This window comes from Neodiprion lecontei, chromosome 1, assembly GCF_021901455.1.
Source record: "Neodiprion lecontei isolate iyNeoLeco1 chromosome 1, iyNeoLeco1.1, whole genome shotgun sequence".
Lineage (NCBI taxonomy): Eukaryota > Metazoa > Arthropoda > Insecta > Hymenoptera > Diprionidae > Neodiprion > Neodiprion lecontei.
In genome coordinates this window covers 24,815,869-24,840,366 of record NC_060260.1, presented here as the reverse complement: position 1 = coordinate 24,840,366, position 24,498 = coordinate 24,815,869, and the positions used below count along the sequence as shown (strand labels likewise).

Genomic DNA, 24,498 nt, shown 5'->3' with positions numbered 1-24,498 from the left:
AGCTGCAGTTGACTGCAAAAAGGTGAAGTCGAAATGTTTGAGACTTGAAAGCAGGACGATATACAATCACAATAATAGAGCACAAGTCAGGAAGCTTGCCAAGGAGTAACAATGCAACGATGGCATCGTAAGAAGCCGTTCTTAAGTCATTGTCAGGATGAATGATGGAAAAGAATATGCCTCGATAACGAATGTATGCTAAATGGATTTGAGTGACGGATTACTGGTGGTAACTAGTGGAAGATATATGGCTGCTGAGAAAGAATCTGGTATGTCAAATGGGTCACGATTAGATGTTGGGCAGCTACACATACCTGGAAGAATGTAGTCTGACTATAATAAGACAGCTAAAGCCGTGCGTACGTTTTATTTTAAATGCGAAACCGAACCCTGAGACCGGTTGGAAGAATTTTATTTCACCGGGCGCCGTGTGTAATGTCTACGAGCATCACGTCGAAACGGTTTTTTTTTTCAAATATAGCATCCACTACGTGCACTACGACGATCTTTAATGTTAGTAGAACTGGTCGTTTCCCCGTCTCTAACCATGCATGTAAATCTCTTTTAACAGGCTTGATCACGCTGCGTATGAATCGCCAATGACTTAATTAGCAGTCAAGAAAGTGCCCTAAGGTCAGGCGCGAGTAGGATCTCCTTCTTCCTATCCAGCTATGACGATACTTACAAATATCATATAATACAACGGGTTAAAATGCACGGGGTGGCCATTTTGAGAGCGAAAAAGCGCGTCGTATGCATCAGGAAATTGGCGTGATTCGAAGCGGAGTAACGATCGTTTAGATCTTTGTAGAACGAGCGAGTAAATAAATGCTGTAAAACGACTAGCTATTGATCAAAGTGCGTTTTAGATGAAGGTTGTGAAATTTTCGTTGGGGTATTCAAGTCAGCTTGAATTTTCAAGCAACCAACTGTTGATAGTAGACAGACTACGGTGAACAGAAAAGCAAAGCTACGCAATCAGGTACATGGAAATAGCGAAATAATTTTTTTCTCTCTTCTCTACTTTCTTAGAGATCAGCCATCGAGTGTGCAAGAATTACCGGCAATTATCGGTGCCCATGCATCGCGCTGCTTCGGCATTGCATGGGAAATTCATTACCGCGGCTAAGCTAGTTGCGCCGAGCGTGGCGAGGAAGAAATTTGCAACTCGCGCTTATCGTGAACTCGGGGAAAAAGCAGATGGCAAATGCCCGCGGGATTTTGCCACGCGCGATTATACAGCTTAGCCGATTTCCGCAGAGTATAAAAGCGGAGGATCTCCGCACGGCCGCATCCCATCTTCGGCAGTTAACCGAGGAGGCTCAAGGGAATGCGTACCCATAGGGAAGCCGTGTAGCCAAGCATGTTCGAGATCAGGTTGAGTGGATAATTGTCAGGAATCTACGGTGGGGTCCATTTGCCGGGGATTCCTACTGCCTATAATTCTTGGCATTTCGGTATTTCTCTCCTCACAGATGCCAATCGGAGGCGTCGTTTCCTGCGCATCGGCATATAGTCGCGAAGGAAAATTTTAGACGACGAATAAAAGCCGGACAATTTCGCTGCAGCGATTCTCTCATCGCTTTAACGGACATGAGGTTTAGAGCGATGTCAAAAGTGTTTCTAAAGAACGAATTTAATTGTTAATCAATGCGCATGTTATCGGGTCGTAAAGAAAATTATCTGCAATCCATTTTTCAACCGATAAGATGCACATCGATGTGCAAAAGGAAGCGTAGTTCCTAAACTACGAGCGGGCTCATTTTACGTCATATGTAAAAACAAAGTTTTCTTTTTAGTCAAAGAAATATCACAAAAAGTTTCAAATTTTTGGAAGACGCAGTTTTTGAGAAATATCGACTTTTGTGCGTTTTTTGGTGAAAATTCCAGACCAATTCAGATAAACAACACACCACTTTTTCCCTTTACAAATTTTTCCGAAATGCATAGTTTTCGAATTATGGAAGATTAGATCTAAAATACCTACTTCTAAATGGCAGCTGGAAAAAATCTGAAAAAATTAGAAAATGTATATTTGACGGAGTAGAAGTAAGAAATAAATCGGCGACTAATTCGGTGGGGGTTGGGGTCAAACCTTGTTCACGTTCGTTTAGACTATCCCATATGATGAAAACTAACAATCACCTTAGTGTAGATTCATGCAATGTAAGCTTATCGTATTCAGACTGGTGGGTAATAAGTTTATACCCGGTAGCATGACAGGTCGAAGAATCGAATGATACACGACCGAGTGGTGATACTTGATAATTGTATCGGAGCTTAATAAGCATTAACATTTTACCGATGTCTTACATTCGTAAGATTTTATCGAAAATGATAACACGCGGACTTCGAAGGTGTATGTATAACGACACCGGTTAAGATAGGCTCCGAATGAGGCGAAATATTTTATCCACCAGCCGCAGAGACACGTCAGTATCCGACACAGCGATTGTGAACCATAATTAGAAATTCATAACGACTTGTGTTGGTACTCGGGAGGATTTTTAAGCGCTGTTTCGCAATATGCCGGCTGACTGTGAATCACTTGATTTTACTACCTTGGCAGCTTTGTGCAGCTCTTCTTCCCATCGACAATACATGCTAATTGCATTTACGACCTAGCCGTACGTACGCCACGCGAGAATCATAGAACGTAGATAATTTAGAATTTACGTCAGATTACGAGGTATAAAAATTCCATCGCATCTGAGCGTCTAAACCGTCATCGGTCTCTTCCTATGGGGTCGATTTTCGATTTCGAATAATATTATTCCCAGACAGCCCCGTGATAGCCGGCCTTATAAAGCGTGAAGCGAGCCGAGTTCGAACAGAATCCATGCAGATATGAATTCATTCTGTGAACGTTGAAATCTGAATTCTGAACGATCGCATAGCACGTTTATGCCGCGCTCTGGCATCCAGAGACCGGTTTATAAATCTCAGCAGCGTTTCTTAGCATTGAATGGAAGAAGCCAGAGAACGAAGCAAGCGGAATGTGTTATACGTATAATACGAAGGGCGTACGCATGTGTTGTTACTTTATCGACTTGACTTTTATTCAACATCCAGCGATATGCCTCCGAAAGGCGAACTCCACGCGTGCGTTAAGAAAGGCTCTTCGGGGCTTTCTCGGGTCGCAGTTGCAGCCTCTCCGTCGATTCTCTCTTTGATCAAGACGTCACCTTATACCGGACCGAAAGCGGTGCGTGTGCCACCGAGGAGCCACACGTGTGGGTATAATGTGCTTATACTTATAGGTACATAAAGATCCCCAGAGAAACGCACCTTAGATCTTGGATATGTTCCGTCTCGACGCTGGGTTTTAGGCATGACCGGGAACTACGGGACCGGGGCTACGACTGTATTCCAGAGATTTTACGGACCTGTTCAAACGCCTTTTCGGTTAATTGGAAAGCCACGATCGTTATCTCTGTGGATAAATTATAAAGGATTCTTCGAGTCGAGGGTTCCTCGATTCGAACTCACTCTTGACCGAAGACTTGTCTCTGCTGTGCTTTAACTTGTACCACAGACAGCCCAAGCATAAAGTCGTCAAAGAGACGTGTGCCACTTCTCGACGTCTCTAAGGCCCCAAGGACATCTTTTAGGCGTCAGAAAATGGCGCGTAAGACATCCTTTAAACGTCTTTTTGGCTACTTCAAGTATTCTGCTATCTGGGACACGACGAGGAATCTTACCAATACTATTGTATAACCGCGCATCGTTATCAGATCACATTATATTTAACCGTTGAATGAAAATGACAATGAACAACAATTATTTATACCATTAGACTCTCTGCAATACCCTGACAAGTGTTAGCCTCCAAAAGAAATATTACACCCTGGAACCGCAATTAAAATGTCCACCGTTACTTACCGGGCAAAGATTAATCGTGCCTGTAACTATCACCCTGCAATCTTTGTTGCAGTCTCTGGACATCGGCGCATAATTTTGAGTCGTATCGTCTGACGTTCGTACATGTGAAAATATTTCGCTGCTCAAAACGGCATCTGGAAGTTGAGCTTTACTCAATCTTGGCAAAGTATTTTACAGAACGGTGATCGACCCGAGAGGTAATTTCAGCTTGTTTCAGTCGTTTCGCAGGCTTATTCGACGCAAGGGACTGACGCTGCTGAATGCCTTGGCGAGCGATATTGAAACATCGCGAATTTCTCATGCATGCACTTTATCCAGAATCTTTATGACCGCAAAACACAGCTAGCAGAAACACAGTAATCGATGAAAGTAGGCAGTTTAAAAAAATTAGGCCGCTCGTAATGGTAGCACATAAACAGGCAACGTATGATTCTGCGTTGTAATATTTTATATTACGCAAGGCATTACGGCGAAGGAATTCGTCGGTGGTTTTAACGTACCCTGAACGGTTCCTTTGCCACGTTAAAAACCCGATCTGGCATTATTATGTCCAATGAAATTCAACAACTCGTATTTATTTACCGGACTATAGTAACCCAGTGAACTTTTAAAAGTTCCCTATTCGTAACTCCAAAATCGCAATTCTGAGCCTTTTACTTTGAAAATAAAACCGCTGCTCTATCTGCAGTTGCGTTTTTATAGTGTTTTAAATACAGTGGCTGCCGTCTCGATTGCTCGTAGTAGAAAAAAATCGTTGGGTATGAATTAAGCCGAAGGTATATCTCCAGCAAGTCATTTGAGAGTTATAATTATTAATTACGAGAACGACGCATCTCAATTACGTTTATATAGTAATAACATATTTGAGCATCGCCGATAAATGCACCTGTCGATGTTACGTACACGCGTAATTTTTTATTGTGCACAGATCCCCCGGGTGAATTTCTCGCGCTCCTGTAATTACGTATGAAATTTATAAGGCAGTCAGACACAGACGGAATCGAGCTTCCGAAACACGACCACACGTGAAAATTCATATCAAGATAATATCGATCGTGTTTCAACCCACGCGATATTGATTGATTCGACCTTCGATTACAAAGACCGGAAGTCGGGTCAGCTTGTTCATTCGTGTAGAACGTCTCCGCGTATAGACAGATACAACTCGTTGCACAACGAACCGTCACATCCGAATGCGAGGATGAAGAATGAGGCAATTCAATGTTTAAACCATGGTCACCGTGTACTGCGTATACGTACTTGCTGGAAGGATGTGGCCGGATTGGGTGCGTCCCTCGCCTCAATTTTTACCTATAAATTCAGTCACACTCGCCGCGTTATCTGCTCAGCATCTTCTTCGTTGCTGTTCTCCGGTCGAAGACGGTATCGCAGTTCGCGTTTCGTGAATTTCTGAACGTTCCTGAAGATGCAGGAAAGAAATTTGAAAAACTATTAGATATTAACGGTGCGCGGTTTTCTGGATTCAATTTAACCGGTCCTCGAAATTTAGTCATTGAGAATAACAAATTACATTTTTAGATAATTTATTAAAAGTTCTAGGGAATTTTGGTTTTTCGGAAATTTCAGCATCGCGTTTCGGACTATTCGAACCTTCGATGTTTCGCTGAAATTTGATTTTTTTACTTTAGGTTCCGTCACCGAAAAATTCGGAACTTCGCACTTTCGTAAATTTAAAAATTCGGGATTCAACCCTGCCCCAAATATTCTAACTAATTACAGTCAGAGTTTCAATTCCAGGATTGAAATCTTCAACTCATCGTTTTCTATACGGCTATCTGTAATTGTTTTTCGCCGGGTTACTCAACTCTCCTTAGCTTAGCCAGATCGATCGCTACACCAGCTCTTAAGTCGGGCACGATGAACGCGGAACTAATGGATAAGAAAAACGCTTTCCTATCCGAGGATCTCTAATTAAACGATTTCTTACTCCTTTCCCATTCTCCAAAGGTGTGCAACCGCAGATCCAACAGATAATTCACGACTTTTTTCTTTCTGCGCTGGCTTGATCCCTCTTCGTCTTTCAAGTCCGTGCAGTATCTAAGGCAGCTCTCTGAGCCAATTACACTCCTCGAAATCCCGCAGTTAATTGCTTGTTAAGTGCAATTCTGTCGGTGATTGACTACAGATATAGCAGTCGCATTTTCTCATCTCTATGAACGTACCCAACGATCGCGAGTGAATTTTATACCTCGACCACTGCCATGCAGTGATGCCAATTTTCCAATTTAAGTGCACTCGGGAAAAATTATAGTGCGATGCCTAAGACGAGGTCGGAGGTCTTGCTGGATATGTTCGGCCACTCTAATGGCGGCATTACACGTGCTTACGAGTTGTAAGTAGCCTTTATAATTCCTCGTAAAATCATCATATATCTTCTGCTTGTTCGGGCACTCTTGTGTCCAAGTCTCGCGTCATTTATGCCGCGGTTCAAATTAGCGTTAAATAAAATATCGACTTTAGTGGGGTATAAGAATTAGTATTATGACAGTTTTTTCAACGCCGCTCTCACCTCGGGTAATAAGTAACTTTCATTTTCTTCTTTAACCGAAAACCGTCAGGATCCATGGAAAAATGAACATCGTGAATGGTATAAATGTTTGTGCTTTGGAACGAATTCCTTGTCATGTTCCGCAATCTGAGAAATTTCAACAATTATACATCATTTGAATCGATTAAATACTGTTTCCATCTTTCGATAAAATGTGGTAAAAATATTGAAAATGCTGTGATTTTCCACTTCAATGTCACTCGTATTCGGAAAAATCTGACCCTCAGAATCTGGTGTAAGCAGTCTCCCTCCAAACATCTTCTCGTAATTCTTTCCAACAAGAATAAAATATAAATGACTTTCCATCTGATAAATTGACGTGTAAATTTAGCGACAACACAAGACTGCTAGTATCCATTCCTGGAGCTGCGAGACACGGCCGTTAGAAACGAACTCCGCGTTAGAAAATAATAAAGCACCGTCCCCGAGCAAAGGAGGTTCATTTTTAAGTCAAAGTGACTCCGACTACGCTATTGTCTCATGGACAATGGACCGTGTATCATTGTCCTGTTTTACACAGGTCCATAAGGCGTAGGCATCAGGCGAGTAACCGAGAAATGAAATTTCAGGACGTGACGGGTCTTTCAGTCACCAGCCGTAATTGTTTAACAGTTCAAATATTAGGCCTATTTTAATTGTTACACATGTGTACCAGTGCTGAAAATTACCCCACATTGTGTCTCCTCATTTCCTTTTTATCTTCCTATGTTTCAGATGCGTGGCAGGAATGGCGGAGAAGGTGCGCGAGGCGTCTGTTCGTGGCGACGCCCCGCGTCTTGCTCGCCTCCTCGACGACGCCGTCAAACCACTTCCCGATGAGGTCAGTTTCTTCACTCACGCCTCTCTTTCTTTTTCCTAGCGATTGTCTTTCCGCCTCGATCGTGCATTCCGGCTCTTGTCGTGTACCACGTATCGAGACTGAATTCGTGCAGCAGAAATCCCGCGGAAATAAGGTAGACTTGGAGAAGAACGAAAATTGAGGAAGCGATTTTCAATTCTTACATCAAATTTTTCGTATGCATTTTTTCTCGATGAAGGGTTCAAAAAGAAAGAATGTTAACGAATTGTATCAGGCGAGTTTTATGATCGTATAATTGAGGTCGTAGGAAGTTAATAGGGTGCTGGTCACGTGCTCGTTTAAAATTACACTTACGCATACATGCATATATATATATATATACCTGTGTATATAAGCTTAACGCGTAAGTGTAATTTTAAACGAGCACGTGACCATATATATATATATATATATATGCATATATATGTGCGGAAGAAGCGAAGATTTCGAATAACCGACTTCGTGCATGAGAAAAAGAATTTTCAGGTAATACCTACTTGTGAGCGAGGGCGCAGAGGTATGAATTTTAATGAGGAAATGAAATTACTTATTCGTCGATTTTATACGGCTGTTAAAACAATTTTTTATCCTTAGGAATATATGCAGGTATACGTATAGGTATAGACTTTAAAAGACCTTTATACCTATAAATTATGACGATGAATGGTATGCGTTTATGAATACACACATTCACTATCGATATTTCTCAAATTACCGAAAAATATAATGAGCCACTTTCCGTGTCGACGGGTGTTTCCACAAGGCTTATCCTTATAATAATGCAACGCATACGTTTATAAATACGTGAGTATTTTAATTACCGACGAAATTAGCTTAGCGTAGGCTGCATGTCACACGTATGCATTCGGCGCTAGAAAAGTGTATTATAAGCTCGGAGAAACTTTGGCACCCGTAATAACTGTGGATTCGGTCTTTAAGCCGGCGTTTAAATCGTTCAAGTTATTACCAGTCCCGTATAAGTCTAAGAGGATTAACTTACCGAGATAAAACGTCTAAGTGATCTTAAGCCAGAGACAATGGTGTCTTCTTACAATGGACCACACCTCTAACGATATTTATTTCTACATCAATATTCCGAATATATACTTATTAGCATCGTATGGTACATCGCGATTTTTTTTCTTTTTTTTTTTTTTTTTCACCAACAACTTTTCGTCGGAGAAATTTTCCCAGCTTTAGAATATCATTAAGTAACGGAAAAGAGAGAAAACTCCGTCATAGAGTTCATGTTTTCTTAATACCAAAGAAAGCCTGCAAAACTTGAAGTTTTATAGTGCCGATTAATGAGATTTCATCTTTCCAAACTATTTGGATGGAATTTATGAGAAGAAAATAGGGAATTTACTGTATAAATGATTCGAACAGGAAATTTGTAGGATTATAATCATCTCGTAAACGATCAGCGAAATATTTCTGCCCCGAGTAAGAATACCAATTCGATAAAATTTAAGGTTTTACTCGACGGATATTCCCAACTAAAAGTGAGTCTTGGGGAGAATATTGAACACTTTGGGATAAGATAAAAATCTGAAAAAAATCAATTGGTTATAACATTACACTCAAGCAGTTTTATAGACATGGAACGAATGGTTTTATGTCTAGAGCATTAGAAAATTTTAGAATACGAAATCATTGAAAATCACGAAAAATTCCAAAAATTCATAGATATTCAGAAAAATCAATGAATTTAATATATAGGAAACAAAACAAATTTAACTAGGGATTTGCTGAGCAAATATTTGTTTAGACAATTTACTAACAACTTTTTGTCATTATTATTATTCAAATCGAATTATCTCATCAACTCGGTTACGATTGATTTCTTTCAGATTCTTATCTCATCGCGAAATTTTCAATATTCTCACCGAGGCTCACTTTTGGTCGGGAATATCCGTCCAATAAAACCTTAAAACTAAGAATTAAAAAAGGTAACAAGTACCATTGTTAATTCCCCTCTTCAATTCTATAAAGTTCTGAACCATATTTATACTTGGTTAAATAGCTTCTCCATGTTCCGACAACTATTTGCCACGCGGAGGATCGTTAAGCGATCTCAGGAGCAGCTGGTGTCGGCGATCTATTACCTTTAAACATTGCGATTAGATACCTAGCCGGGTGGAAAGGCTTCTCACATGCAGCTAGTAGCTTTGATCGCGACTGACACCGTGACACCAGCATCGGTTGGTCGAGTAGATACAGCCGTGTCCGTAATCCGTGTAACTAGCTGGCGCATTACATAGCCTCAGGTAATGCCTATCGAGTTTCCAGGGTGATTCCGTGTTCCAGGCCGCACTAGTTCCTCCGTTCTGCGTCTTTAATGACGCCGCAGATGAACTGACCCATCGTTCTTACTCGCAGAAATACGCGGAGCGAAAAAGTCGCGGAATTTTTTCATACAACGGTTAACGAGTGCGGTCGATTTCGTTTTGAATGTAGCGGAAATCACTAAGAGGCGCGGCTGAGCAACATGGCGTCGGATGAGACGATCAGCTGATTCTCACTTCGTGTAAATCGCACGAACATCAGAAAGCAAAAAATTTTCGACAGTCTGCTATAGGCTTTGGCTTTAATACATCAAAGTGGTACGAGACTAGAATTACAACAAAATACTGCTTTTATTGATAAATACGACAATATTTTTCGTACAGTAAAATAGGGCACGGTATGATAAGTGGAAATATCTGATGAAGTACGGTAACGCGACAGAAATATCTCATCTACAACGTTTTACGTTTTGTAAAGTTCGTGGTCAAGTTATTATAAAATTTTTGTAACATCAAATGTCGAACAAAAAATCGTTAAAAGCTAGCACGTCGATGTTTATTCTAGTAACAGTTTAAGACAAAACATGTCCTTAACTACGCTGAGATTGAATCCGTTGTTTGAACCTTATTTGCTGTTTTCTATGTAATATTTCGAATGTTAAGATTAGGAAATTTATGAATCTATTAAAATAATCCTTCGTTTAATTGACCATGTTGCGCTACTCGTCTTATTCCGTAACAGTGTTAAAAGACGGGAGTTATCGACTAGACCAAGGTGTGAACACCATATCCATACATCAGCGGCTGCTCGTTATAACTGCGCGATTTCAACGTAGATTATTCCCATAAAGTGTACGCTTGTACATACAAATACCGTTTATAAATTATTATACCAGCGGTACTCGCTTTTATCTAATAATGTCGCAACGTACAGTACCAACAGTCGTTACCGACTTCAAGCCACCTTTATTGTTAATTGCAGTCGTTCGCGACACGCTTAACATGTTTAAACGCCGAGTTAATACGCCGCTAAGAAAACGTCATTCTTGCTTTGAAATCTCGAGTGTAGATGCATTACACTCATATTTGTGCAAATTTCAGAAAATTTGAATTTGAGTCACAGATACTAGAAAATTCTCATCCGTGATTTCCTCTCGTGATTTTCACGAGGAAATTCGACAAATGTTGACGCATTTCCGATTGAGAAATAAAAACATTGAATTCAAATAATAGCTACTGGTTTACGAAATGCGGCAGATGGCGTATTATAAATAGCAAGATTGTCGGAATTAACGACCGTTGAGGAAGCGAGGAAACAATTCTGAATATTGAACACCGATCCGGGCATTAGAAGCCTGCCGGAAGTGTTTCTGTTGCGTGTCACGCACATACGGCTACTTCCTGCCCGGCTCACTGATAAATTCTCGGCACGTGTGTTTTAAAATTATTCTGTTCAAGCTGTACGTGAAATCGAAAAAATCCTCGACCGCGGTGTATTTTCATTAAAAATGTCTCGCTTAAACTGGTTGTAATAAGTTTTTTTTTCTTCCATCAGGGTAGCGCTATATTAGCTACATAAACGCGTCTTCTTTGGTTAGTAAATCAATTAACGAGATCGTTAATCAATTTCATGGGTCGTTCATGGGTTACTTCAGTTAATGAATAAATCAATAAATCGATGCGAGCTGCATGGCTCGAGGTAACAATTAGGGGACGTCAACAGCTAGACGGTGATAAAACGAAACTGCTTTTGAGAGTGGAAACCGACTTTATCTAATCACAGAATTTCATCCGCTTGGATCGAAGCCGCGTAACCGTAATTCAGAAAATGCGACAAAGGCAGTGGTATAAGAATCTCTGGAGCAAGTTCGTCTCCTCTCGATTATTCACGAGCTAATTATAATTATTTCCTCGTTAATCGATCCGACTTAATTAATTCAACCGTCCAACAGATGAACTGTAAAGAGCGATTTTCTCTCCCTCGCTTACGATAAAATTCGCGGATCACGCGGGTTGATAAAATACGAAAGCGATTACGATGCAACCTTTTGCATCGACGCGGTGATCAACTCTGATAATCGATCGATGTAACAGCCTCGTCATTCGCCAACGCTTAATTACAGGCATACCTATACCTTCGCGAGTCGTTTGACATTGGCGTTTTTGCACAGTGAATTTGGAAATCTCGAAGCAGAATAAACCAGCCTTATACGATTAATCAATTATACGATCTTGTCTGAAACAACGTTCACTTAATTTCACGAAGATAGGGTACACGGTACATCTCAATTATCGGACTAATCTTGATCCTGATTCTATACATACACATCGACACGCAATATGGGCAGATATAATACATACGTAATTACGTATATGTATATACAGGGAATATAAAATTAGCCTCGCTATTCGCGAGTTTCCTTAATTAAATACTCACTCCGCGGAAATCGAGTTAGCATTCGAGCAGCGCGCGAACCAGAGAATTCCTACACCGGTATAATAGCATGAAAAATATGTGTGTAACATGCATCAAGACGGGGAGCGGCATTAATTACCCTGCTAATTGATTGGTTGATTGGCGATAACCTTCACCGATATCCGTAGCCCTCGTAGATGCGTATAATACGTGAGTATCATGAAAGGCAGAATAATTGGCTGAGAATTCGAATCATGCCTCACTGAAGCGGAAATATACCGTATACAAGATGCAGCTTATAGAAAATCTCCCGACGCAAAAGCTGGACTCTACGTTTTTATCGGGTCTCAGTTAATTGATCATTCTTTAGGCAAGGGGCATCGAAATTCTTGATTTTGAATTTCACGACTGATGTGTGAATAACAGTTACTTGCTCTGCAAAAAATATCATATCCAGTTCATAAGTCAGGATCCAAACACTTGTCGGGTTCGAAACCCGATGTTCAGAGTTCCGAAACAGCGAAAATTATAAAATTGAAAAATCTGAAACATCGAACTTCCGAATGATCCAAGATTTTCAGTTCTGTGAAATTCCGGCTTGGTGAAATTTCACCACTTTGATCTTTTCTTGTTTTGGATTTTACGATATTTTTACGTTCGGAATCCTGGTCGTTCTGATTTTCGGTTTGTCGGATTTTTTTATATCCACTCGTTGGGTAAACTACGCAGTGTGAGTATATTTTAACTTTCGGAGTTTTGCTCTATCGAAACATTATTTTTAGAAATTCTGTTATATGTCGGAACTTTATTTCTCGGAACTTTGCTCTATCGTAACTTGAATTTTCGGAACTTTGAGCCGTCGGGTTTCCGACCATTCGAAACTTTGTTGTTTCGTAAAATTTTTATTTCTTTACTTCAAGTTCCGCCACAAAATAATTCGGAATTAGACGCCTTCGGAACTTTTCCAATTCGGAACTTCAACCCCGCTCCCTGCGCATACTTGATTCCAAATAAATTCTAGAGCCAAACTACCAGTCCCAAAATAATAATCACGTATATTTTTCACCTCCTGATTAGGCTCTGTTCTAATTACAGCACGGCAGGAGCCCGCTGCTCTTGGCAGCATCCGGAGGGCATTTTGACGCTTGTACAACACTGATCCTCCACGGGAGCGATGTCAACGCCGCAGACAACGTGAGTGAAAAAAGAAAAACCCGGTAGAAATAATCATCTTACCCGTCTTCCAGCCCGTCTAAGAGACAGACAAAAAGCTGGGGCATTAGCGCGCGGGGAGGATTAGAAATTTAGAATGATGCATGAGCGGCTGAGGTAATCGAGCAGCTGAGGCGATCCGTCAGGAATCTGTCTAGGTTTTAGTTAGGGACCGTACCGAGGAATACACCCAATCAAAACCTTTTTTCCGACATCTTTTCACGGCCAGCCGTCGCCACGCGACATCAAAAATCGTCTGGCAATTAGCTTTTTGTCGAAGTGTCATTACGGCTTCTGTTCCGGTACTGAGCACTGCGCAATCGATCTAAATTTAAGGTTTTTCTCCACGCAGAAAATGAGTTACGAATTTGTTGTTTGAAACTTTGGAATAATCGATCCACGTTTTCAATCACACCAACATTTTTTTTCGACGTCGTTTACCTACAGTTTCACTTTGGAAAACTCTGCAATTTTGTTTTTTTCGAATGATTTTCCTTTCTTTCATCCATCTAGTCCAGCGTGTAAGCGTTAGTAGAAATCGTGAATATCATTGACGAGTATCACGGGACCGAGATGTTGCAATTTCGCTGTACCTTCTAATTCCTGAGTTGAGCTACGTAGGCGAGGATTAAAGCGCTTGAGAAATAGTCGTAGGTGTTTTGTTACAGGGAAACAAATTTGTTTGTCAAGGAGATGCAATCTTTAATCTCTCCGTGACCGGTCTGGTCAAACTCGAAACCGGTAAAAATTGACCCGTTTGACTGGCCTGGAGCTCACTGATCGAGCCTGAAAAAGAGTCAGAAATAAAAATCTCCGGGTGTTTAAATGCCAAATTTTATTAGGAGCCTGAACAATATATTAGTTGGAGGAATAAGCTATTTGTAGTAATTGTAATTCATATTCACGGGTGGTAATAAAGACGCATGGCAATCGGAAACGCGATAAAAAGCGATAAGATGCACGCGACAGGAGGTCACGCAACCTTTTTTTTCACCAAGTGGCATCAGTTTCGCTCTTCGTGTGAGATTCAAACCGGAAAAAATCGATGCGAAAAAGGAAGCAAAGCCCGATAAAATGCCTTACTCGGTAAATCAATTCGCTTAATCGGTTTGACAAATGCTTGCAATGTAGAATAATTATGTACAGGCTTTGATAGCCTGCCTTTATCTCTGGAATAATCTCTTTCCGAAGTGATTAATAAGTATGGTCAACCGTGACGAGAATTCTGTACGTACTTGAGAGAAAAAGAAGGGAAAACTCTGGAAGAAACAAGGCAAGGTAAACTTGAAATTCAATAGACAGATCCGATATAGGTATATACTGCACAGTGTAAACCTGTACTATATTCCCACCGTAAGAGAAGCGGTTCCAGTAATCACTGATATCAATACTGGTGGTTCATTACTGCGTTCATTGATCGCAGTGACAATTAAATCTTATCTCGTCCGTTCGCATTGCCGGGAGTTTTCTTCGCTGATCGTTTAATTTATCCCTTAGTCGCTTCACATTCGTCCCTGACTTAGGAGTTCAAGATCACGATCAAAATGGTGATGGATTCGAAAAGAAATCAGTATTTCCACGTGAACTCCGTGTGAAGGAAGTGAGGCGAGACGTAAAGAACTCGACGATCCATCCGCTTAAACACATGCGGAGGGTTTGGTAAAAGTCTCGGGGCGGTTCGTAAACTCATGAATAAGCGTCCTGACTATAAGGTGGACACACTTGCATCGTTGGATTGATAATCAAGATCTCAGAGACGGGGGCTGGGCGTTGAGAAACGAGATCGAGACACGGAAGGACGAATTTTTTAAATCGGTGTGCGAACGATGTTCGCGATAGGATGGAGAGAGAGGCCGAGGTGCTGAGTGACCGGAAAAAGGAAAACCTGCAATCCCGTGAATTTTTCGCAGAGCACCGTAATCAAACGTCATGTAAATTACAGAAATTACGCAAGTCAGGTGCTCGTGTACGATATGTGATGTACCTACCTATACCTGCGAGAAGATACACGCTACGTGCTTTCGCACGTGGCAACATGTAGCTCTGGATTTCTTGACACGACGGACATGCGTGTGTACACCGCACGTCTCTTGATGTCAACTTGATTTATACCTTCGCAGAATCCAGTGAGTCGACTTGAACGAGACACCCTGTATCTCACCGCATGCTAATACGTTTTTTATACCGCCAACAGCGACAATTGTACAGACGTCGTTCAATGGTTGCAGGTAATTTTTAAGCGAAAGGGGAAGAGTAAGAGAGAGAGAGAGAGAGAGAGAGGAAGGAGAGACAAAGGAGATAAACGAAACGGCAACCGCATGACGGAGGCTCCGTAATATCCATCTTCGTCGAGGAACCCAAGAGCACGGTCATCTTTAGTATCGAAGTCGGTTGTACAGTGCAACCGATGCCGCATTGACTGACGGGCAATTTTGTCCTATTTCCTTCTTCTCTTTTTACATCATTTATCTCTCTCTCTCTCCCCAGCTCCTCCAGTCTCGCTCGTTTGCTCCAGGAGAACAAGTTTGGTCGGAACTCCTGCTGCAGCACGGACGTACGAACTACCGACAGGTTAAACTGCACGTGCGGTAAACTGCAGATATGGGTTGAAATTTCGACGCTTTATCTTCTGCCTTGAAAGCCGACTACGAAGAAAATTGACGTCTTTCAGAAGGATCCGATTACCGGATTCCATACTTTGCTGAACTCTTTCCAACTTCCAATGAAAAGTCTTGTTGGGAGACTTTGCCGAGCTCAAGAGGAACTCGAATCCATCGCTCCACCGTTTCGCCCTTATAAAATTGTAAACCACATCCACATACGCCGCGTGCGTCTTCTTAAGGTAGTCGTGTGGAAAGTCCAGAGCTTCGCGTGCACTGTATTCCATACTGTGCGGTCTGCCCGCTTGCATGTGCTGCTACTGGGTTCTGCGCTTTGTGAGCGAAAGTTACCGCACTCCCTGCGTGCAATGTGCATGCATGCTTTTCTTCTCACCGTGCAAGCTTCGCCTTAATGTCGGACTATTCGTGGTATTTGCTCGAAAAAAGAAAACGACTGCTTTCTCAGAAGTGCACGATGATCGAAGCATTGAACTTCTCCCGGATGGAAAAGTAATCGCGGTCATTGGAAAGAGTTGTACGAAATTTACAAAGTTCAAAATTGGTCAATCTTTAATTTCGATACAAAAACAGTACGTGTCAGGGTTTCGTCACCCTATAGTACCAGTCGCAGCCAAATTCATTGTGTGAATTCTGATTCTTAGCTTATGGTCACAAATGGTACAGAACTGCTTCGATCTACTTGGATCCTAATTTTTAAACAATAAATAGTACCAAGACCTAATTTGCATCCAAAACTTGCTCAAAGTCCGATCTTAGTTACGAATGGAGTAGGAAGTTGTAAAGATTAAAAGTTGAATTATTGAATACAGAGTTTCACAAAGGTGCCCACGAACAGTGCACATCTACCCTATTTGAGTTCGTTGGGTTTCGAAGTCGAGGTGATCAATTTACATCGTCGAGTTAGCACCTGACGTTGTTCACTCCAAGGTGCTCTTTGGGACGGGAACGTACCCGTCAAGTTAGGATCACCTTATCTAAATTTAATTCCCCAGTACCGAAGCGTGAAGCATCCATAAACGCAGCGTGTGCACGTCGAATGTTGGGCGAACTAGGGACGACGTCGAAGCCGTAAAAGGTTGGCCAGGAATCCTACCTGCATGGGTTCACAATTTACAATCTAAATTCTGAAAGTGAAAAATCGCGCCTCGATCCTCGCCCGCCGCAACGGCGGCGCACAATGCCGTGTTTCTTGTGAAAAATCGACCCTGCACCCTACAGGGAGATTAAGAAGGTCGGTATTCCACCGGTATTCCACCGCCAGGGCTCCGATACTCCACACACCTGCACATTTCACTGATTTCCGACCGAATCATCCTTCGGAACTGCGGAGTTGCACCCTTTATCCGCGTTAATCTGTCTCACGAATCGCCGGAGAGACACGTCGTCAATCTTATGGACGACTGGTTATGGGCTGGTCCATGGTGCTCGTTTCAAGACGCGGGATAAAATATAGACAGAGGGGCTGACCGTGAGGCCGTCTATTTCTTAGCGACGTCCATCCGAATCCTCCATAATTACATACTCGATGGCACGAGACGTGCGGTCGGAACCGCCGCGTATAATGCCTGGAATTCCTTTGGACATGGCTTTACAAGCTACGCGTATTGCTTGTGTACGTATATGGAACCCTGGTACAAGCCCGAGTTTCCGTTACTGGATTATGCTGCATCGGTTACCCACGTGAAAAAACCGTGAGTCATGTTTGTTTCAATCCGTCAATTAACTCTCACGGATCATCGCGACGCCGATCGTCTCTTCTATGACGGACTACGAATGCTCCGGGTCTACGAAGATTCGCCATTATCACTTTAGTATAACACGCATTGCTTTTTATCCATAATTATATAGGCTAGAACTTGAGCGTTGTAAAACCCGGTGTGAATAAAACCCTTTCCTTGATTTACTTACCTCCATATCGGTTGGGAATTGCTTCGCTTGGGTTGTAGACTCGGGGCCTGTGTGCTTTTTTACAACGTATGTATACGCATGTTCATGTGTGTACACCTAAAACGAGCTAGTGTGTGCAACAAAGTTGAGGTGTTGTATTTTTAATTTTCTTTTATCCCTACAGCTATTAGAATTTCTTAATTTATTTTTCCTTTTCACATCTTTATGATCGAGAACACTTCACTTTGGGTATTAACCTTTCTAAACGACAGCTGCTCCTAGTCTTGAGACGTCTTACCATCCAAACCTCATCTCAAGCACAAGATGATGAAATAACGTTGTTAAATTTTCACCACCATGAATATCTCGCTGGCGAACTTTCTCCGCGGTAATTACAACGCTCAAGTTTACTTTGTAAATAACCTACGAGGCAGAAGTTCGCTAATGATACGCACAACGTACTTCGCCTATACGTCTTTAGATCGACTGATGCATCCGAGGTTTTGACGTGAGCGTAACCTGAACCAGCTCTGCATCCGTCTCTCTCTTTCTCTCTGCCTCTACCTTACAGGCTTACAGGCATTATATAATTACTTTGCTCTTGTATTTGGTCCACAGAACCGATGATGTATAATTAACCAATCATCTGGTCGCCGATCTATGATAAATCGTACAAGATTACGAGAAAATATTTCCGCTTCGAAGGTCGCATCGATCATCGGCCGTGCACGTCTGTAAACATGTCGAGGTAATTCTTTCTAAGACGTTTGCAAAATTTCTCAACGTCAGTTATACACTAATAGTAACGGTAAAAATTTGCCAATATTGTCTGAATCCTAAAACGAGCGGCAAAGAAATGGAGCGCTTGAATGGAGACATTCAAGCTTTATGTATTTGGCCTTTCGCCGAATGCTCGTCATAATGAGCCAGCGTCAATTCGACGGAATTCCTTAGCGCGGATCCCGCCATCCAAAGGAGGATGCGAATAGCGATGCCAACTTTTTATCTCTCGAAGCTCAAAGTTTTTTTCCCGCATATGTCTCACCTGCTGCAGCAGAACGAAGGACCCCTAAACCTGATCCCTCGAGCGAAATTGAGACATCGACGAATTTTAAATCGCGCCACCGCATCGCTCGACTCGCTTTAATTCGAACCTCATGCAAATTCGACTGTTTATATACCTGGGTGTGGGGACAATTCAGTTGATATCTTTTTTCCTCTTTCGCGTAACGAATTCACTCCCTGATCAGCCGTTGAGTCGACGGAGAGAGTCGAGCTTATGCCACTATCTCCACATTGTGCGTACCTTCATTCGTACGGAACTTGCGAGACAATGTGATACCTGCTTGACTGGTCCAGACGGCAAACTCTGCCGGCGTATTCTCGACGTCCGTTGGTTACTTGTGTGCTTCTCGGATTTATGTCTATCCGGAAAGTGTAAATATTGACTATAATATACCTGCTTTGCATACGGAATATATGTTATACAGTTTATTTATTCATTTCGAGATGTTGCCGGGTGAGGGCAAAACGATAAAATTAGTATATTTTTGGAAAGAGAAGAAAAAAAAAAATAAAAAATACTCATCATCCGTGAAATACGTTTCAATATAATGATCCCAATAAAAATAAATTCATTACCTAATTATGCTAATATAATTCTCGACAAAATCACACCAAGATATGACGAATATCATTAAATCACTGCTAAACTTTGACAAAATTCAAGGAACTTTTGCTAAAGTTATGAAACTTTGAAAATACTCCGTGTAATCTTGTGAATGACGAGTTTCTTCAAATTGCGGCACATTGAGCTTGTTATTAAATTTACTCACAAACGAATTTTCTAATATTCACGAATCCTTAACATCAGCTTCTTCTTATTAAAACTACTGAACTAGAGTTTTAGCTGACAATTTTTCGATATCATCTTCACCATTTGGTGCGAAATCTCGGTGAAAACTCGAAGCTAGGCGGCGGTGTAAATTTTCCGTCACACTGCACACATCGTCAGCTCACGGAATCTTGATATCCTCGGATGAATCCGCATTCAGGACCTTTGGATGCCTATGGCCAAGGGATTATCTCAGAGTACCAGCTCACCAAACGCTACGGGGTACTTTATACGATTAAACCCAATTCTCGCCCAGGGTTTTTTAAGTCTATTCTACCGCGACGGTTTGTCCGCATGTCAAACGGAGGATCGCCTGCTAACCAGACGTTCCTTGTTCACTCTCCACTTCGCAAAGGCTCGAGATGCACCGCCGCACGCCACCGCATCTGATTTCTTATGAGAAACCCGGTTACCATCGGTCCACGCTTTTTCTTGGCTTTATGGTTGTTCCCTCGAAGCTATATGTATGTATGTATAATGCAATAACTGCAGCTTCGCTTCAGCAATGGTTAAAAGTGCCGATCCGCTTCAAGACTGCAGGGAACTAATACGGGAAAACTATTATTCCGGGGATATTTGTACCGCAACGATTCACTCGACATTTTTTTATCATGATATATTATAGGTATTATGGGTGCTTAAAAAAAACGAGTTTTCATGCTCCTACCACTGAAAACTTGCGTTTTGAAAAATAAAAACATCCTCGCGAAGAGGGTGCTCTGTAACTTAAGTAGAAGCCGTCACTCATTGGACATTTCTAATTGTAACAGCTAATTAACGTTGTAGCGTGGCATTTTTGATGCCAATTACAAACGGTACCCTGAATCCTAGACGAAATCAAAATTAAGGGATTTTTGATATCGAGTATCAAAGTATTTGCAAAAGAGCGCCAGAAATGGAGTAACGCATCCGAAATTACGAGAGGAGACATTGTAGCGAGTAGCGCGAGGAGTAGCGAATAAGATATTTCGGGCTTTTTGTTTCTTTTTTTTTTATCGAGTTTCAACGGCAGCAAGCGGGAAGTCGGCAACGAATTCGTGAAAATTGCGAGGTGGCAAAATAATGACGATCTCGAAGAAAGGATGTCGAGCCAACGAAGATTCCTGCATCCAAGGCGGACGCAATTCTCCCGCTTAACCCGCCAACAGCTGACAACCGAATCTGCGAAGGACCGACTAGCGACGAGGGAGCAGCAGCACCCCCCCTCCCCCCGGAACATCATAGAGCTGCGCGGAGGACGAAATTGCGATCTAGCGTCAAGTTCTGCGCCGCGATACTAAGATGCTAAGGTGCGCGTCGAGTTGCGCAATCTACGAAATCGATAACGGATCAATTGTCGCGTGTTCTTGCGGGTATGACGTCACGAGATCGCTGTTGCGGCAGGCCGTCGATTTTGAAATCACTTTAGTTTTGGCGATCGCGTGTAATCGACGTGTTCACGTACGCTGGAATAGTGAGGAATTCTGGAAGTTGGCGAAGCATGCTGCTGCCGAGGAATCACGAAAGGGTTGGCGAATTTGCTGCGTGGATGTGGAACGGTAAGCGCTGCTGATATTCTTGCGATCGAATTTCGAGAGGAATTGAGTAAAGGCTTGCCGGATAACGGATAGTTATTTTGCATTTGCGTCTTTTACGTTTTAAATTTATGTACAGCCCGAATTCCGCTGTACACGGTCGTATTTTTCAGTGTCGTCTCTCGTGTAGGTCGCGTATTGCCGAAATGGAGTGTTCGAATTAGCAAACAGCGTCTTTGAGGATTTTGAGAAAGCTTTGATTTCGGATGCGTCGAGATTGCGTTTAGTTAAGATTGCATTTTCGTTGTGTCTATTCAGGTAGCGGTTGAGATGCAAAGTTTGTATTATTGAGTTTTGGTTACGACTAAATGACGCTTGAGTTTAAGAATTTGTTTAGTTGAGTTTCGCATAATGTTGAGCTCTGTAGATTTTGTATAGTTGAACTAAGTTAAGATTAGGATTACGTTAAAGTAGTTTTAAATTGAGTTACCGAGGTCTAGTTTAGCTTTAGTTAATATGAGTTTCGAATAATATCTAGCTTCGTTCTAGTTGTTTATTTTAGTTTGTTAAATAATCTTGCGGTCGCACCGAATCGGGCATTAGAGTGAATGCCGTCTGTTCGGTAGCCGGATTAAGAAATTAAGTTATAGTTTCGGTTTCGTAGCAATTATTGCTGTAGCTTGATTATGTCTAGATTTCGAATTGAGAGTTTCGCGCTTGAGATTTTTTAAGTTTGAGTTGGATTTTAGTTAGCGAGCTGCAAGCTCGATAGATTAAGAAATAGCGTAGGTTACGAATAATTTTCTGTTGTTTGATTTTGGATCGCGAAGAACGAATTTTGAATTATGTTGTTTTTTTTTTTTTGTATCGCCGCTATTGTAAAACATATTCTTTTATTTTATTTTTGTTAAATAGCGTGTTGTTGTCTTCCGGGTGGCCGAGGTGCAGCAAAATTCTGCGTTATAACGTCTATGACGAACTTTTCGGGAGGAGAAATTTGGAATCATGGGGATTGTATTTCAAATTAAGAGAAACAATTTCAGTAAATAAATTTTTTCTTTATTCCCAATTTCTTATTTTTTATAAGGAATTCTAAACAACTTTGAGTTGTACATTTTTTTGCTAAATAAAAATTTAGATCGATTTTATTCGTAACAATAATTTTGCGATCAAATATTGTTTATAGTTTGTCACAATGAAACAGAATCTGGTGAATTTATTTTTCAATTTAAAATGCAACCCCCATGGTCTCGAATTTTTCCTTTCAAAAATGGAAGCTATCAAAACTCAAGTTTTGAGGGGTAGGAGTATGAAAAATCGCATTTTTTTAAAAATACCCTACTAGGTATACTGTAACAATACATTAATCTGAACGTTCCGACTTGCTATTCCTTTGTCTCATAACACCATTTCCACATTTTTACCTGATAATCTAATCTAGGGTCTCGAAAAAATTCTTTAATAAGACATTTCTGGAGGTAACTGAATGAGATAAGATGAAGAAAAAGAGAGTTAAGAAGACTGAGAAGTTGTGAATTCAGTATGAAATTGAATATGTCGGAAGTACACTTTAACCGCTGGTCAAGGATCGTATATAACATGCCCCGAAAAATATCGACGAAACTAACATCATTTTTTATCGAACCATGCGGCAGACGATCATGAACGGTTTATAAATGTTTCGTAAAACTTGTTTCACGGAGGATTTATTTCTTTTTAGAGACGTTCCCAGCGTTTCTTGCGCCTGTCTCTCTGAATCGACATACAGGTACCTTGATCGCATACTTCGTGTATGCCGTGAAGAAAAACGATCCACAATCTTTGCCTCAGGCTAGACTCTTTTATATTCTACATGGTCACTGGAATTGCGACGATTGCCCACATCATCGACCAACAAATCTTGCGACACGCGCCGTTTACGACGATTTCATACCCTTTAACAGTGGCCCACTGGCACTGGGAGTCCCACAAGTCTGATAGTTGATCCTCATCGCCAGTCTCGATTCAAAAAATCAACGTAACGTGCGCGTATAACGATAATCCAGTAATTTCACAGTGCTATCCAAAGCGGGGATTGAATCTCTGAAAGAAACCCGGTCTTCACAATGAATTTCTTACAGTTAATGTGGGCCCTGAAATGTTGTATTGAATTGAAATATCCTATTGTAACACTATCTAGAGTCTTTATTTCGTATCGGGCGAGTCTGGTTCTACAACACGCTGACACGATTTACTATATTACAGTCTTGTGCACTCGGGTGGATAGCTATGCCTATGCATATGGATAGGAACCCCGTCGGTTCGAGCAGGTAGAAAATTCCAACTCTGTTTCGAAGCGATCTCATTAACACACACTAGTAGTTTCATTATCCAAGGTATGCATACGTTCATGGGTGGTTCGATAAATTGGTGAAGATAAATAATTATTGGTCGGATCTGTAATAACGCTCGCAGACTTTTCCCATCAACTTCGATCCATCTTTTGCTCTGTAAACTGGCTTGCCTACTTCTGAAATTCTTTCCATCATTTTCAAGAGTTCAATTACATCATGGCTTCCAGAACCGCTCGTATCGTTGCTTTCGAAATTGTCGGAGGCTCTAATTACACATCTAACAACGGAATAGAAAGCCGCAACGCGATCCTCACTTTACAGTCTCACATGCGTTCAAGTCAAAGATTTGCCAGTATATACGTAGTTAGTCGCTCAAGATCATTCGGGTTACTACCGTAATAGCGTCGAGTGGCACCTGTCGAGACCGGATGCCCTGCCAGTCGAAGTAATTAAAACGAAAACGTGCCCGGCTTGGGTAAACGTAGCATGTATAGGTGCGCAACAGTCACGCTGGCGTCACAACATCCATGCACTTTCGCATCACTTTTCAATTTAATTATACTGGTGTAACGATATTACATGCGAGTCACATAGAATATAAAGTAATTCGTATGTACGCGCCTTAAGCACATACAACGTTTCAAAATAAAGGGCAAACGCTTAACTCTAGGTGTCACGTCGGTCAAGATCACCTATCCGGTGAAATAAGTGTAACTCTCTCTCTCTGCGAGCCGGGGTCGAAGCGAACGGTCGATATAAAGTCTAGTCCTGTCATATTCACATTCTTATAATTTCGTTAACATTTGGGAAAACAAAACAAGTAAAAAAAAAAAAAAAAAAAAAAAAAAAAAATTGAGACGACGATTCATACAAGAAGTGTAACCCAACGCAATCCCAATCTTTCGGAGCCTGTGAGCCTAAAGAACAAATCCAAATATCTGATCGACGAACGACCACGCAGTATAATCGGTGAAGACCGATTCTATAAAAGGAATATCAAAGAACTTCAACATCCATGATCATCTACGGAGCCGTTAGGCCACCTCT

General features: G+C 41.4%; 1 protein-coding gene across 7 annotated transcripts in view; it reads left to right on the top strand.

Moving 5' to 3' along the window:
• Positions 1-24,498, top strand: part of LOC107227963 (ankyrin repeat domain-containing protein 6) — a 92,798-nt gene that overhangs the window by 12,497 nt on the left and 55,803 nt on the right. For 3 of the 7 annotated variants that reach the window (XM_046743411.1, XM_046743368.1, XM_046743323.1), the window contains 2 exons: positions 7,166-7,271; positions 13,086-13,184. In XM_046743411.1, the coding sequence (XP_046599367.1) occupies positions 7,179-7,271; positions 13,086-13,184 (192 nt within the window). In that variant the 5' untranslated portion in view covers positions 7,166-7,178. Of the gene's footprint in view, positions 1-5,500; positions 6,236-7,165; positions 7,272-13,085; positions 13,185-24,498 lie in introns of those variants that run through there. The other 4 variants (XM_046743500.1, XM_046743290.1, XM_046743247.1 and 1 more) reach the window with 4 other exon arrangements.